The sequence below is a fragment of the Leptonychotes weddellii genome, chromosome 10 (assembly GCF_054177405.1).
Source record: "Leptonychotes weddellii isolate Sample4059 chromosome 10, ASM5417740v2, whole genome shotgun sequence".
Lineage (NCBI taxonomy): Eukaryota > Metazoa > Chordata > Mammalia > Carnivora > Phocidae > Leptonychotes > Leptonychotes weddellii.
The window spans coordinates 11,323,978-11,341,204 of NC_138378.1; the positions used below are offsets into that span (position 1 = coordinate 11,323,978).

The 17,227-nt window shown below is 44.0% G+C and overlaps 1 protein-coding gene across 2 annotated transcripts in view; it reads right to left on the minus strand.

Annotated features, from left to right (window-relative positions):
- The window catches only part of ARFGEF2 (ARF guanine nucleotide exchange factor 2), a 97,975-nt gene that overhangs the window by 47,156 nt on the left and 33,592 nt on the right, over nt 1–17,227 (minus strand). The window contains exons 7-17 of one of the 2 annotated variants that reach the window (XM_081831922.1): nt 16,621–16,689; nt 14,739–14,887; nt 11,801–11,931; nt 10,428–10,662; nt 9,664–9,763; nt 8,791–8,930; nt 6,587–6,695; nt 5,741–5,924; nt 3,670–3,781; nt 2,860–3,065; nt 5–89 (exon numbers count right to left, since the gene is read on the minus strand). In XM_081831922.1, the coding sequence (XP_081688048.1) occupies nt 5–89; nt 2,860–3,065; nt 3,670–3,781; nt 5,741–5,924; nt 6,587–6,695; nt 8,791–8,930; nt 9,664–9,763; nt 10,428–10,662; nt 11,801–11,931; nt 14,739–14,887; nt 16,621–16,689 (1,520 nt within the window). Of the gene's footprint in view, nt 1–4; nt 90–2,859; nt 3,066–3,669; nt 3,782–5,740; nt 5,925–6,586; nt 6,696–8,790; nt 8,931–9,663; nt 9,764–10,427; nt 10,663–11,800; nt 11,932–14,738; nt 14,891–16,620; nt 16,690–17,227 lie in introns of both variants that reach the window. The other variant, XM_081831921.1, reaches the window with a different exon arrangement.

Below are 17,227 nucleotides of genomic sequence, written 5' to 3' on the forward strand. Positions count from 1 at the left end.
TTACCTGAGGGCTGTGCAAGTCTGTGGTTAGCATGATAATTGAGTATGCTAGGACATATGCAGTATCAGCACTAGCAAACAGGGTTTGCCTGGAAAAGAAGGTTCCAGATATAAGAACATGCACAGAGAAGAGGCTAATGGAGACACGCTGCACTGAAAACAGGCCAACTGTTCCACATGATGATGCCAAAGTAGTCAAGAGTGTTCATGGTTTTTTTTTTTTAAAGATTTTATTTATTTATTTGAGACAGAGAGAATGAGATACAGAGAGCATGAGAGGAGGAGGGTCAGAGGGAGAAGCAGACTCCCCGCCGAGCAGGGAGCCCGATGCGGGACTCGATCCCGGGACTCCAGGATCATGACCTAAGCCAAAGGCAGTCGCTTAACCAACTGAGCCACCCAGGCGCCCGAGTGTTCATGTTTTTATCACCATCGAATAATAACTAATAACCTTGAGTGTAGAAAAAGCTAATTTAAGAAATTGTGTCACGTTTTAGGTTTCTTTGAATAAAGCAGTTTTAACTCAAGTTTTAAAGATTCTCAAGGTGCAGCCAGAACCCTGGATGAGGGTGTGGCAAGTGAGGCACCCAGAGCACAAAATGCACAGAGACCCTCACTCCGACCATGAGAGTGAGGCCCCCTTACAGTCTGCACCCTTGTGCTTCACCTACCTCACCCTGGTCCTGTTCCTGAGAGCATCTACTTTGTGCTGGGCACTGGGGAGAAAGAGGAAGAAAACTGTTTTTCAGAGATGCCTGGCTGGCTCAGTCAGTAGAGCGTGCGACTCTTCATCTTGTGTCTGTAGGTTCAAGCCCCATGCTGGGAGCATTTTACTTAAAAAAAAAAAAATCTTAAAAAAAAAAGAGAAAACTGCTGTTCAACTATTAATTATTTACAGCTTACATTACCCACTGTAATACTGAACAGCAGAAATTTGAAAAAAAATATTTATATTGTTCTATATAATATGCTTACGTCTGGCTTTTTTTGCCTTAGCCAAGAAAAGACAAAAATGTGTGGATACACAGTCTCAAAGTATGTGAGGCTGAAGCTACAAAAACTGGTCTGTCCAAATCATCCCCAAAAGGAAAGGAAGAAACTCTGAAGAACATAACAAAAGGTCTGCTTTTTTTTTTTTTTTAAGATTTTATTTATTTATTTATTTATTTATTTATTTATTTATTTATTTATTTAATAGAAAGAGACACAGCGAGAGAGGGAACACAAGCAGGGGGAGTGGGAAAGGGGGGAAGCAGCCTTCCCGCTGAGCAGGGAGCCTGATTCGGGGCTTGACCCCAGGACCCTGCGATCAGGGCCTGAGCTGAAGGCAGACACTTAACAACTGAGCCACCCCGGTGCCCCAAAAGGTCTGCATTCTACCATGAAACAATCTAACATGTTTAGCCATTAAGAGAAACAGACCAAGGTCCCCAGGTCCACACAGGAGATATGTTCGAAGTAAGTAACATCTCCTCTGCCTTCACGGCAAATTCTATGTTCACTGGGTTAAAATGACCAGATGCTGCCTCTGTTGACCATGCATCTAATGGGAATAGCTCGTTGTGTGCCTGGAGGATTAGAACCAATTAATATGAAAACCAAATTGACCTGAGAGGCAAACTGTTATTAAAATGTCTCTACTGAACAATTTCTACATCATGTTCATAGTATATTCAGACATTCTTCACTTCACGCCCAGGGGAAAGTGTGTGAGCTTTTGAGTTAGACAATCCGTATTCAATCCTGCTCTGCTACTTACCAGCTGATTAACTCTGGACAGGTTGCTCACTCTCCCAGAGCCTCAGTTTCCTCTCTAAAAAATGGAGACACTACTCCCAGGCTTGCCATTAATTAAATGAAATGTATGTAAAACCCATGGTACGGCTGACATATAGGAGATGTGTTTTGGGGTTTTGTCTTGTCTTTAAAAGGTTTATTTTAGAGAGACAGAGAGATAGCATGTGCGTGTATACACATAGGGGAGGAGGGCCAGAGGGAGAAAGTTTTTTTTTTAAGGTTTTATTTATTTGAGAGAGAGACAGAACACAAACAAGGGGAGAGGCAGAGGGAGAGGGAGAAGCAGACTCCCCGCGGAGCTGGGAGCCCGACATGGGGCTCGATCCCAGAGCCCTGGGATCACGACCTGAGCTGAAGGTAGATGCTTAACCATCTGAGCCACCCAGGCGCCTCAGGAGAAAGAGTCTTAAGCAGACTTCCCACTGAGCATAGAGCCTGACACAGGGCTCGATCTCATGACCCTGAGATCAAAACTTGAGCTGAAGCCAAGAGTCAGACACTCAACCTACTGTGCCATCCAGGTGCCTCAGGAGATGTTTAATAAAGGTTAGCTCTCTTTAATTTCCACTTCCTACAAAAACATGAACTACCCACCAAAAGAGGACCTAAGATGAAATCATGCACTTAGGCAGGTTTTATTAGTTATGTAGCCATTTTTGTAACCTGCTCATCAGTATGTAACCAAAGAAAAACCGAAATCCTTGAGATCTACCCCATATGTTAGATCAGGGAGCTGTTCTTAATTAGGAAAGAGGTGCCTAAGCCCCTTCTCAACTCAAAATTACTCTTATCAAGATAGCGTGGGCTCTACCTGTGTAAATGTGGGCAAGTTACTTAGCCTCTCTGGTCCTCACTCTCCCTGTCTGCAGAAACGGGACACAAACAGAAGCTGTGAGGTCTTACCTGAGATAATCCCTCAGCAGTGTCTGGCACATCGTAACAGAAACGTTAGTTGTTTGGCGCAGATTTAGAAAGATTAAACTCAACTCCCAACCAAACTAAGATCAGTGCTCTGAGGCAGACAAAAAGATGACATGGAAGGGACTTCAACACAGCGCTTACCCCTGGTTGCACTCTATGTATCTTGCAGCAAATTTCTCCATTAGTCGATCAATCTTCTGGGCTTCCCCAGGTAGACGGAAACCTTCTAGAAATGTCCGTAGAGCTGAGACAAATTCCTTTTCGCAGAAGTCAAGTTGGTCCACGTAGGCATACATCACTTCCTTGTTGAACCTTGTGCTGTCTCCCAGAAAATCACCTACCTGGGTCTGAAACATACACACCCACTCACATCTAGAAATTGTCATATGTGAACCCACAGTAAAACACCCTTCAGACAGGGTGGGGAGGCAGAACACCCTGCTCTCAACACCCAGAACAGGCTGGCCTGCTAGAAAAGCTGGGCGACTCCAAGCCTGCCCACCCACCCACCCATTCCAGGCTCAGTCTATCCTGTCTCAGGCAGAACAGGAGGAGGCATAAGAGACTTAAAGAGGAAAGAATGATGGGACACACTCAGGAGGGAGGTGGGCTGCAGACAGTGTCCTTTGACTGCTAAGATGATATCATGCACTTAGGCAGGTTTTATTTAGTTATGTAGCCATTTTTGTAACCTGCTCATCAGTATGTAACCAAAGAAGTTTCTAGCAGTCAAAGGACACTTCTAGTTCTGACACTGTTCCACCAAGTACACAACCCCCTCTTGGGAGCTTTTTGCCAACACTGGCCAAAGGAGTAAGTAGGACTGCTATAAACAAGGGAGTGGACAATAGCCACTGCGCTGAGGGTCAGCCACGCTCTAGGTTAAAGCTAGGCGGGGTCTCAGAAGCACCTGATAAAACCTACACGCAAGCGTCCAACCCCCAATCTTACAGAATCAAGGCGCTCCTCCTGGTGCAGGAATTGGGCAATGTCTTCAACTGATGTTCCCAACATGCCCTGCTCCTGGAGAAACTGGATGCCTCTCTTGGGTTTCTTGTTGAAACTGTTTCAAAAAGAGAGAGGACATGGGTTACTTATTTCAAAATCTGGAGGAGAGAAAAAGCTGGCATTTGAGGCATGAACAAGTCATCGCCTATCAGCTCAGGAAGGTCCTGTGTGTCCTGGTGGCTTCTCTGAATTTCACCTTTAATTTCTGACCTAGCTATAGCAGGGTCCGATGGCTGTCACCCAACATCTGTTCTCCTCTTCTCCAACACTAACAGAGCCCTAGATGTTTAGCCAGGTACACAACCACCTGGAATAAAAATTACATTTTCCTGCCTCCCTTAAAGTATGGCCACGTGATAAAGTTCTGGCCTGTGATATATGAGCAGAAATGGTGTGGGTACTTCCAGGAAGGATCCTTAAACAAAGCTGGCTTGGCTGGGAGGTATATTCTTTTTGCAGTTTCCCCTTTATTCCCTAGTATATGTATGATGGCTGGTGCTCTAGCAGTCACCTTAAACCATGAGGCAACACTGAAGGTGGAAATTGTGTTAAGGATGGTGAAGCAGAGGGGCACGTGGGTGGCTCAATTGGTTAAGCATCTGACTCTTGATTTCGGCTCAGGTCACAATCTCAGGGTTGTGAGATCGAGACACATGCTGGGCTCTGTGCTGGGTGTGGAGCCTGCTTAAAATTCTCTCTCTTCCTCTGCACCACCCCCCCGCTAAAAAAAAAAAAAAAAAAGGATGGTAAAGGAGAAAGACTAAAAGAGCCTGGATCTTTGCTGTCCGTGAGAGCCAATATAACAGCCCTAGACTGTCCACGTTGGGATTTCCTTTAACAGTGCTTAAGTACTGTGTGTATTTCCTGTTAAAGGTAGGCATACTTCACTATGGATAAATTCAATGTGCTATTTACCAGGCCCCGCACTGGAGAATGCTCTGTGCTGGGGCAAGGGCTGCGCAGGAAGGACATGGATCAGGTGCGAGCAGGAGCAGCCTGCAGACAGGAGGCTACAGAAGGCCTCCTTGAGGAGGAGAGGTTTCGCCAAGCCTGAGGGAGAAAAAAGACCCAGGAGTATTCCCAGCAGAGGGCACAATGGTGAGAAGAGCTCAAGGTGTTCAAGGGACTAAAGCACACAGTGTGACTCGGATACTGGCAAATGAGGTCAGTGGGGGTGGGGGGTTGGAGGCGGGACCAGGCTGTGATGAGGAGAGGGAAATGTGGAATGATTTAGGTGGGGGACTGATAAGACCTGATTTAAGTTTTTAAAAGATTAGCTGCTTTGGGGAGAATAGACTGGGGGCGATAGAGGGCTGGGGAGAGTGGAAACGAGATCAACACTTCATAAGTATTATAACATCAGCTTTTAAAACAAACCAAATTTACTAAGTTAACTAATCATTCAAAAGTTGGACAGAATATGAGACTGAGTTTACGTATTTTTATGTGTGAGAGACTGGAAAGAAACACCTTAAGATTTACCAATGCTTGTAATAATGATGATGCACTTATGAGAGGATGTCATTTTCCAAAGATACACGGCTGAGGTATTATGATGGGTGCAAATTACTTTCAAATGGTTCAGAAAAAAATATACCTAAATAATGCTAATACGACAAGCTTAATTCTTCTGTATGTTGGAACTGTTCATAAGATATAGTTGGAAAAAAGTTACCAATGCTGATTTCCTTTAGATAATAATTTTATGAGTGATTAAACATTCTTGCTTCATACTTTTATGTTCTAAATTGGTTTAATTTTTTGCATTAGGTGAAATAAAAATAAAAAGACCAGGCATCAACTACACAAAGCTATTAAATTTCAATCTCAATCTGCCTCTCCCTCTCCCACTCTCTCACTCACTCACTCTGGCCCAGTCAGGCTTGGCTGTGAGCATCAGCACTGGCCTTTTGTAATAGGCATTCCCCTAGGGGAGTCAGTCCCAGGTTCCCGGAGAAGACATGGCTTTGTCAGAAGCCCCAAGAGATTTGGCTAGAGTAGCAGCCATACTCACAGCTCGATGCCATGTTCGATAATGTCCTTTTGTTGCTTGATGACCTCAAACTGCTCTGGATCATCCTGGACAGCCATCTGGGTCCCCGAAGACACCGTGGACTCCATGGACGTCACACTGCTCCGTCTTGCCATGTCAAGGCCTTTCCCATCCCCTAGATCCTGATCTGTGGGCCTCTCCTGACCTGCGATGACATAAAGCAAAGGAAACTCAATCAACAGATGGGATACAGACATACCTGAGCTCAGGTCTGACTCTGTGGTTCCCTTTTCCAGACCTGTAACAATAAAGTTTATACCGTAAGAGTCGTAAGCATGAAACCTTGATATTACTCAGGTACTTTACTTAAAAATTTACTTTTTTGTGGAACTTGATGAGCTAATTCTAAAATTCACATGAAAGAACAGAAGTGCCAAAACTGAAGACACTTGAAGAACAATGAATAAGAAGACCTGCCCTAACAGTTATCAAACTCACTAAAGAATTCAAGGCATCTGAAAAGTGTGGTAATGATGCAAGAACAGACAAATCCGTAGAATGGAATAGAAAATTCAGAAACAGACTTCCACAGGGAAATCTGGTATATCATAAAGGTGGTGCTTCAAGGTGGTGAGGGAAGGAGAGACTACTAAAAAAATCAGAATAACTGTCTCTCCATTTGGAAAAATGATGCTAGAGCACAACTCACACTATTCCCTCCAAATCCAGATGGATTAAAAAGCAGAAGCTTTAAGGCAGTCAGCAAACTAAAGTGTTTTGCTAATTCTAAGACAGTGACACAAAGACGACTTTCCCAACAGTCATGTTGTGAATGGAGGTGGTGCTATGGCAAGCAAGCCCTCTCACCGAGGCTGGTCTGGTGGTTGGGATTCACATACAGGTCTTTGCTCCATTCCACCATACACTTGAGAATGGACACGAGGCACTCCAAACCTTTCTTCCTCAGACTGAGCTCCTAAAGGACAGAAGGGACATGGCACAGAGACTTAACAGATACACTGAGTGCAGACATCTACAGGACTCTTACGGAATTCTCTGAGAATACGAGATAATCACTGACCTTTGGTGCTATTAAGCACAGAACCCAAGGAAAAGTTAACAGGTGGCATAAGTATTAAGGGCTCACTGCAAAAACCCTGAAAATCTCTAAAGCTGTTCATTACAAACACCTTAGTAGAAAAACAGGAGATGTGTGCCTTCCTTTTTTTTTTTTTTTTTAAAGATTTTATTTATTTATTTGAGAGAGAGAGAATGAGAGACAGAGAGCATGAGAAGGAGGAGGGTCAGAGGGAGAAGCAGACTCCCTGCCGAGCAGGGAGCCCGATGCGGGACTCGATCCCAGGACTCCAGGATCATGACCTGAGCCGAAGGCAGTCGCTTAACCAACTGAGCCACCCAGGCGCCCCGAGATGTGTGCCTTCCTAAAAGGAACAGTGTTAGCTGGATTTTTTTTTTTTTTTTAAGTAAACTCTATGCTCAACATGGAGCTTGAACTCATGACCCCAAGACCAAGAGTTGCATGTTCTACCTACTGAGTCAGCCAGGTGCCCCAAGTGTTATCTGGATTTTTAAAAGGAAGTTATTCATTGCTTGTATAATTCGAAAAACACTTAAGACACTTTCCTTTTTAATAAACCAACAGGGTTGTGGCGCCTGGGTGGCTCAGTTGGTTAAATGTCTGATGCTTGGTTTCAGCTCAGGTCATGATCTCAGGGTCATGAGATCAAGCCCCACATCAGGTTTGGCACTCAGTACAGAGTCTGCTTGGGATTCTCTCTCCCTCCCTCCCCTCACGCACATGCACACGTGCATTCTTTCTCTCTCAAATACATAAAATCTTAGGAAAAAAATTGCTTAAAATAAATAAAAATTAAAAATCAACAGGGTCTTAACCAGTGACCCCCGCTCCCTAAAAAAAAAGAGAAAAGAATTTTACATGATGCAACAAATGAGTGATTCTGGACACATTCTTACTCTTCAAACACTCACAAATGCATACCATCTTAAGGCCTGCTCTACAAATGAATAAAAATACTAATTTTTTAAAAAGTAGCATTTCTTAAAAAATTGAATGTGAATCGCAGATAACCTGAAGAAATGCAAATATTTTCTACTCAAAACAGCATCTAAGGTGGCACAGATCTCTCTGTGAATCTAATGACATCTACAGACCTTCTAGGGAAAATGCCCATACACCAAAATTCTACACATAATTCCAGGCAGCTCACAAACCTTCTGACCAGTTCCTTCAGAGACCTTACCTTAAGATCCTCTGTGTGGGCACTCTAATGAGGCAACTGGATAAGAGACAATTTCCTTTGCCTTACTGGAGCCTAGGATCCTGTTTTCATATAAGCTTTGGAAAGGTGACTGTAAGTGAACTGACTTCCTACAGATCTTGGCTCAAATGTCACCTTCTCAGAGAGACTACCTTTGTGACCCCATTAAAAATGACAGCACCCCCATTTCTAGCACCCCTTTATCCCTGCTTTATTCTTCTCTGCAGCTTGCTTCTCCATTGTCTGCTTGTAAATGTCGTGACCACAGCAGTTGTGCACTGTGCTTTGTTCACTGCTGAATCCTAGCACCAAGGACAGCGCTGGCCTGGCACATGGTGGCACTCAATAAAGGTTCATGGAGATGAATGCACCTTTTTTTTTTTTTCCAAATAAAAATGGATCCTTAAAAATAAAAGCCACGCTGGACGTGCAGCCTAACGCAGGGTTTGAACTCACGACCCTAAGATCAAGACCTGAGCTGAGATCAAGAGCCAGACGCCTAACCGACTGAGCCACCCAGACACCCTGAAACAAATGCACTTTAAATATAAATGGGGGGCACCTGGGTGGCTCAGTCGGTTAAGTGGCTGCCTTCTGCTCAGGTCATGATCCCAGGTTCCTGGGATGGAGCCCTGTGTCAGGCTTCCATGCTCAGCAGGGAGTCTGCTCCTTCCTTTCCTTCTGACTCTCCTCCCTGCTCATGCTCCCACTCTCTGAAATGAATAAAAAATCTTTAAAAAAAATATAAATGGGTGTTTTCAGCGTTTTTACCTGCAAAGGTGTCATCCCCAGCTCATGTCCACTTCTTCCCTGAGCGATTTTGGATAAATCATTCACGAGGCGCTCAAAAATGTTAGCAGCATTTAAATCACAGTCGTAGTTGACATAAATATCTACAACACACTGGGCGTCTTGGAAAATAACACAGAGATATTAGAAATTCTGATCCAACAGACACAGCAGTTACATTTTCTCATTAAATGAGATTCCTTTTTCAAAAATGCTTCCCACTGAATCACTGACTCAGGTAGCCACGAATCCCTCAGGAAATGTGTGTCAGATGTACTAGAAGTCAGGAGGCCCTCTTCTGACACCTGCTTCGGCACTAACCGGAATCTTGAGCCCCTCACTCCACCTCTCCAAGGCTCATTTTCCTCATAAGAAAGAGATAACAACTGCCCGATCCACCTCTTCAAGTTGTGTGACTTATGGAATTATGTTTGATGACAGACAAGTCGGAGGCTTGGTTGACAGCCACATAATCGTACTGTGATAAAGTAAATCTGAATTGACCTTCGCATCCAATCAAGGGTTGGCAGCATCAGTACCTTGGACCCTGTGACTAACAAAGCATTCAGTTTGTAGGTGGAGTGACCCTGTATCCTGGTTTTGCAGGATTAGGGGGCTTCCCAGGATGTGGGACTTTCTGTGAGAAGACCACAAAGTGCGGGACAAACCAAATTGAGCTGGTCATCCTCTAAAGAAGTGGAGAGGGACTAGACGTTAGGTTAGCATTAGCCTTTAAGGTGAGCTTTCCCAGCACTGCATTAACACTCTAAAAGCAGGAGGTAAAGGTCTCAATCTGGATTCTGGAAAAGCATTTCTGGGTAGGTCAATGGATGAGCACCCTCAGAGTGAAAATACCTGCACAGATCCTTGTCAGAGTCTGAATGACCATCCACCTGTGCTCAAAAGAACTTGTTGATGTTTCTAAAATGTTCAGGAAAATCTCTTTGAAAAAGACCTACATGACATGAAGACAAAGGGGGACACCAATTAATACCATTTAAATTAGGGCTCAAAACCCCCAAAGGCTTTAGGGAACAGGCAGCTCCGAGTGAGGTAGCCTGGGGAGAAGTAAAAGAGCAGTGTGCGCACACACACGCACTGCTGAGGCGTGGCGGAACCCTGGCCTCCCGTGGGAACAGCTAGCGGGGCAGGACCACAGCGACCCGGAGGACGGAGCCCCCACCAGTGGAGCAGCTGCTCCTCAGCAACCACCAAGAGCTGTCAGGCAAAGATGAGGACTAGCGTTACAATTCTGAGAGAAACCAGAAATCTGGATTTTCATATAAAATGAAATGAAAATGACTTCTCAATTTGCCAACTAGTTCAGGTCATTTCAAACAATTTATAGGCTAAACAAAGATGTTCAGGGGCCTGAATCCAGCACATGGGCCACTCGACTTACACTTTTGGTTAGAAAAGCATGCAAGATTTGGGGGCAGAAACTTTTAGGAAAAGGTATTCTCTCACTTATTCAAAAAGTTCTTCTTTGGGGTGCCAGCAAGTAGACTGTGTAAGTCTAGTTCCTGGTGACTATGTCACCGGGAGTCAACTCTTTGTGTATAACCATTATACAAAAAAAGAAACAAACAAAACCCAAAAAATCATTTTGGAGGCCATACCTCTATTTGCATTTTCAAGTGCATTTTGAAGTTTGAAAGAAGAGTAAGAAAAATGGCAAGAGAGAGCTCAAAGACATCAGGCACTGAGGAGACGCCATTTTTGGACAACGCCACACAGAGATACTGCTTGATTGCGTTGATGAACATCTCGTGAGTCCTGAAGACCTGGCCGGCGTTCTGCAGCACAGACAGGAGCAGCTGCAGGGAAACCACCTTGGAACGCAGCTCGTGGGATCTGGCACAGGAAGGGAAAGATGGTGACAATGCTAAAAGATTCGATTTTAAAGAGCAGGTTTCTTGAGAAGGCCTCGCTCCTCTAGCAGCAAGCAGAATTTTCTGAGAGCCAACGAGTTAAGAGCTGGCACCGGCACCTAGATGCCTAGAGCGTGAGGGCAGATGGCATCAGGTGGGTCCTCCTGGGACCTGCAGGCCCATGAGGACAAGAGTTGCCAACTCCTACTATCCTTTTCTTCTCCCTGCCATAAAATAGGGTATTCAGCAGGAGCAAAGTAAGTATAAACTGACTCCAGAATGCTGGTTCTGCAACAACAGTTACTTTACATCATACCTGTGAGACTAAACCCTGTGTCCTGCTCTGTCTTTACTGAGAAATGGAAACAGTGCTCTTTATCCACCTGCCTCATGCTCTCCACCCTCACCCACAGGGCCAGAAAGAAGAAAACTTTCCTGAATCAAGTCCTTAACGGTCATCATATCTCAACAGAAGAGTCGAGGATTATTGTTAGCGACTAACAATAACAGTGACAATCAAACGCATAAAGTGCAGGGTCCCCCACTCAGGATGCGATGATATCATCTCATGTGTTTGATCCTGTAAGGCACTTTCCCACAGTCACATTTTTCAGCTGAGGTTCAGTAACGCATATGGCTGTGGAGGTGCTTTCAAGCGAGCCAGGAGTGAATGCAGCTCCCTAGCTCCAAAGCGCTATCATCTCTGCAGTAACTGGTTCACTACAAAGAAAGGTTTGGCTTCTCTAGGATGCATCTGGGGCTTAAATCTGTACCCATGGAGCAGAGGTTTCCCACAAAGGCAGGGAAGTAAGGTTTGTACACATCCTGCCTCTGCCCACCCTGCATCAGAGTAAATTCATTAGTCAGAAAAAAGAGGGTGCACATTCAACATAATAACTCTTTTTTGCATATAAACCAAGGAAAGCAACACTGGGCAAAATCTTGGTGTGGACACAGAGACAATCCATTATGAAAGGGCTGTAGAGACAGCAGGAGTCTGAAAAGCTGTAAATTCCTGCATTCACACCAACCAGGGGACAGGGCACTGGGGTTTCCTGGAATCCCCAACATCCTCCTGGGTCATCTGGGTCATACATGGCCAAGAACTGATGTCCACTTACTTTGGATCTGGGGGGCCTTCAGCAAGGGGTTTCATGGACAGCTTGCAAAGGGAGCGAAACACCAGGAAGGCGTCCTTCTGCAGAATGTGAGAGAACCTAGTGGCCACTTGATGGGCCTGTGCATCTGATTCCTGAGATTAGAAACAAATAAGAGAAAAATCAAGGAGTCAAAACAAAAGAAGAACTCGTTTTCAAAAATAAGGAACGGAATTATCTCATGGAAATTTAAAATTCTGTTATTTATTCAATGGGGAAGTGAGGAATGTGGGGGAGAGGACAATATGCCAAAATAGGAGCTATGGGGGAGTCATTTTAGCAATTCTAAAACCTTGTTCCTTGTCCTTCAAAAAGTGGGTATGGGTGGCTTAAAATGATAAATGAGCAAACGTTAAACCGTTAAAAATCTAAGACAAATACAGTTGACCCTTGAACAACACGGGTTTGAACCGCATGGGGCCACTTATATGCGAATTTTTTTCAATAAATACAGTACTGTAAATGTATTTTCTCTTAAGATTTTTTTCTCTAGTCTACTTTATTGGAAGAATACAATATGTAATGCATATATGAAATATATGTTAATCAATTGTTTATCCTATTAGTAAGGCTTCTGGTCAACAGTAGGCTATCAGTAGTTATTAAGTTCTGGGGGAGTGAAAAGTTAAATGCAGATTTTCGGCTGCATGGGGGGGCGGCGGTCAGTGCCCCTAGCCCCCGCATTAAAGGGTCACATGTATAAGTAATTATATTAGCTTGGATAACAGTATTTCTAAGAACACTACTGCAGGATAGATGGAGGAAAATGATAACGCATTTTAAAATATACTTCTTTAACTAAAAATAAGCTACATTAAAAAATATTTGTAACATGACAAAGACTAATATGCTCGACATACAAAAAGTTCTTATAATTCATTGAGGAAAAATATGGAAACCTTCCACCCAAATGAAAAACAGGCAAAAAAAACCATGAATAAGCAATTCACCAAGAAATGCAAATGACAGATTAACCTAAATAGTCTTACTACTAATTATTAAGGCGGGATCTTTCTCCCATCAGACCAGCAAAATTTGGAATGAAGGCTATCGCCCAGTTTTAATGAGGGAATGGGGAAATGAGCACTGATAGCCTACAGGTGGGCAGAGATTCAAGCATTACCTTCCTAGCAGGCTAATGTGATGTTAAGGAACAAAAGCCTTAAAGCTTCCAACTCGTGACCCAGCAATATCACTTGTAGGAATTTATCCTAAAGAAAGAATTAAGGATGTGCACAAGATTTATCTATAAGGATGCTCATTACAGAACTATTTCCTGTGATAAAAAACTGAAGTAACATAAAAACCTAACAGGGAACTGGTAAAATAGATTATGGCAATCCACAGGACAGAATTTTACATGACCACTGAAACAATTAGGTCTGTAGGTACTGATGTGAAAAGATGTCCGGGGCGCCTGGGTGGCTCAGTCGTTAAGCGTCTGCCTTCGGCTCAGGTCATGATCCCAGGGTTCTGGGATCGAGCCCCGCATCGGGCTCCCTGCTCTGCGGGGAGCCTGCTTCTCCCTCACCCTCTGCTTGCCTCTCTGCCTACTTGTGCTTTCCCTCTTTCTTTGTCAAATAAATAAAGAAAATCTTTAAAAAAAAAAAAAAAGATGTCCATAAAACGGTGTTGAGTAAACAAAGAAGTCACAGCCTAGTATATAAGGCAAGAGTCCTTTGTGCAGATTTGAGTACATCCCTGTAAGTGCATTCTTAATAGGGATGACATAATCCCACGGGGACTGCTACAGACTGAATGCCTGTGCCCCCTCCACCCCCACTCAGAGGTTGACATCTAATCCCCAAAGTGATGGTATTTGGAAGTGGGGCATTTGGGAGGTGATTACACCAAGAGGGAGGAGTCCTCGTGAACAGTATTAATGTCCTTAAGAAGACAGCCATTTATGAATCAGGAAACAGGCCCTCACCAGACACCAAAACTGCCGATACCTTGATCTTGGACTCCCCCGTCTCCAGAACTGTGACGGATACATTTCTATTGTTTATAAGCCACCCAATCTATGGTATCCTGTTATGGCAGCCCAAACAGACTAAGACAGGGACAGGTACTGGTTCTTAGTGGAGGGGCAGAGGGGTAGGGGGTGGGAAAAATCTTATTCTTTGTATGTATAAAGCACAGGTACATGTATAATTATAAACAGATATCCGGTTTATCAGTGGCTTTAAAGTTCATGAAAGGGGGTGGTGCGTCAGAAAGAAATATATAAAAAGGCTGGGAGGATGGGCGCTGATAATGCAAAAGGTTGAGAAACACCAGTGAAAAGGTGCAGAGAGTGGGTTCAGGTGGGATGTTAACATCGTATTTCTCCCTGTTTTGAGTGTTTATATACAGCATTTTCAAGAAAACAACAAAGCTATTTTAAAAAAAAATAATGTGGCAGACAGATCTATGGGTCTGAAAGGACGTTTGTAATATACACTAAGTTTCAAAAGCAGGTTACAAAGCAGCAGTATGTCATGTGATTAAAGTGGAAAAAAATATGAGAGGGAGAGAAAAATCTAGAAGGATATAAGTAAAATGTTAACAAGGGTTATCTCTAGATTAGGGGATTATGGATGAGTTTTATTTCCCTATTTTTCCTTCTCTGTATTTTCTTATTCTTCTATAATGAATGTAGATTGAGAGAAAAGAAAGGCCAGGAAACCGAAGTTTTTAAAAGCCTGAATAAATAAGGTTTAATAACAATGCCATATACAACCAACAGTAGCACATTCCAAGAATGGAACCTACTAATACAAAGCATATCAGGCCAGGACTGTGTGACTAACTGAATAGGGTCTGCTAGTTTTCACTCACTTCTGCTAGAGATTTCATTCTGCATCTTCTATAAAAGTAAAAATCCAAACGGGTCTGTATAGGAGGAGGATGACCAACATACCAGATTATCCGCCGACGACAAGGACTGCCTGTCGTCTGCTATCCCATTGGTCTGTGAGTTTTCGTCAGCTGCTGGAGGAACAGCACATTCCTGGCACTCCAGTTCACCCAGGACCCGCTCGGGTTCTGTCAGGCCGTGCTTTTGTGCTGCTTCTTAAAACATGAGTGCAAAAATCATCACGAAATTAGTACTCATCCCAAAAGGTCTGACACCAGGGAGAAGTTATTCACATCATCTTCTAGCTCATGCTTTTTCCCGCTCGCCCTTTGCCACCACCCTAGGAGACTGACATAATATTGAAAAAGGCTTGACCAAAGTGGTGCTCAGGCTTTTCATGTGTCTATTATCCACAGCCCCAATCCCCAGAGGTTTCATTCATACTGCAGTCCATGTCAGTGGTGCCTCTAGAACTGAGCAATACAGCAGCCCTGCTCACCCCTGTCCACTTTGGGAAAAGGTTAGAAGCAGCTAAACATGAAAAGCACCAATTTTTAAAAAGCGCCACTAATATAGGGGTTAGAGAAGAGCCATGTAAATGAAAAGAGTTGGCAGTTACGACAGAAGACCTCAGTCACACGGGAAAAAAAACAAAGTAGACCTGAGCTTCCTGGCAGCCACATAAAAAAGGGAAAGACAAAGAATTAAAATTATTCTATTTAAAGACATTGCTACCAGAATGTATATTTCTACATTTTATTAAGTAATTTTATTTAATTCCACATTAAATAAATAATGAAATCTATGAATACAGATTGGCAGTAACCTAAATCAACTTTACAGTGGGTCAGCGGGTCAAAAACTTCTTTGTGACCCATCGTAAGAAATACATTTTAAGGGGTGCCTGGGTGGCTCAGTCGTTAAGCGTCTGCCTTCAGCTCGGGTCATGATCCCAGGGTCCTGGGATCGAGCCCCGCATCAGGATCCCTGCTCCGCGGGAAGCCTGCTTCTCCCTCTCCCACTCCCCCTGCTTGTGTTCTCTCTCTCGCTGTCTCTCTCTGTCAAATAAATAAATAAAATCTTAAAAAAAAAAATACATTTTAAAAATCATGACCCCTGGGGCGCCTTGGTGGCTCAGTCGGTTAAGTGTCTGCCTTTGGCTCAGGTCATGATCCCGGGGTCCTGGGATCGAATACCCACATTGGGCTCCCTGCTCAGCGGGGAGTTTGCTTCTCCTTCTCCCTCTGCCCCTACCCTTGCTTGTGCTCTCTCTCTCTCTCAAATAAATAAATAAATAAAATCTTAAAAAAAAAAAGAAATGCTGATTGTAACCCCCTGCTAAATTAATGATTTCTTGACCCATTAATGGTTTATTGACACTGGAGTCAAGTGTACAACACACAGCCATTTACCTAAGATTTTGGGCAAAAACAAAGAAAAAACTCTCTCCAATGGTCATTCTGAGCTCTACAAGTTTAATTCCACTGAAACGACACCATAAAACTGAGGGAACTATGAATGAAGTCTAACAAAATGAGCCAATCTTCCCTGTGCCTCTGAACCCGCTAACGTGAGGACTGTCGCCGTGACCCATCAGTGGCTGGCCACTGACACGCAGCAGCACCAGGCACCACCTCAGGACACACGGCCACTCCTGCAAAAAGCTGGATCTATCTGGGAGTTGCCTCTGTCTTCCACGTGGAGCACCCCATTGTAGCATCGTCAGACTGTGCTTGAACCCAGCCCCAATGAGAATAAAATTAATCACTAAAAAGATACTTCTTTTTTAGATATTTAGAAATATCTTTTTTGGATATTTCTGAATTCCACATGAAAGACGGGCAGATACAAGCAGACTCAGTTTCCATGACTTCACTGGGGGTGGGCACTCCACCACTAAAATTATCTGGCCAAGGACTTTTTTGGAGCAGCGAGGAGGTCTTACCTTTAACAGCACATGTGACCACATCTTCTAAGATCTCCTTCACCACCTCCTGGGCTCCGTCATCAGTCCCTACACACGCCCAAAGACACAAACACGAACATGTGGGTATCTCCCAGGAAAGCAAAGGAAGGGGGAGAAGGAGGTCACATCCAGGAGGCAAACGGGGCAAACAAGTCCTCTCCAAAGCCAAATCTGATAATGCCAAAAGAAAACGAGTCCTGTGCAATCTGGAAACTCTGAGGCAGCATCTGCTAGGACTTTGAGTTTCCCTCTGTGGATCCCTCTTCCTTCCTAAAACCCTCTCCACCACCCCCGAGGTAGAGGCAGGAGCTGGATTTTACTCAGCTACGCTTCTCAGCAGAACAAAAGATGAAGCTTTCTCTTGTGCCTTCACCTCAGGCACCCCAGAGCCTTGGGAAGTGACACACCTCCTGCTGCTTCGCTTCCTCCACACTCAGAACAACCCAGAGCTCAGCATGACACTTCTAATGCGGTAGCTGAGGATTTACTGCATTTTAAATCGAATTGTTCTGTCAACTGTTAACTGCTTAAGTGGAAGAGCTTCGGCACCAGTTGTTTCGGGAGAACGAGTCAACAGTCCTGGACT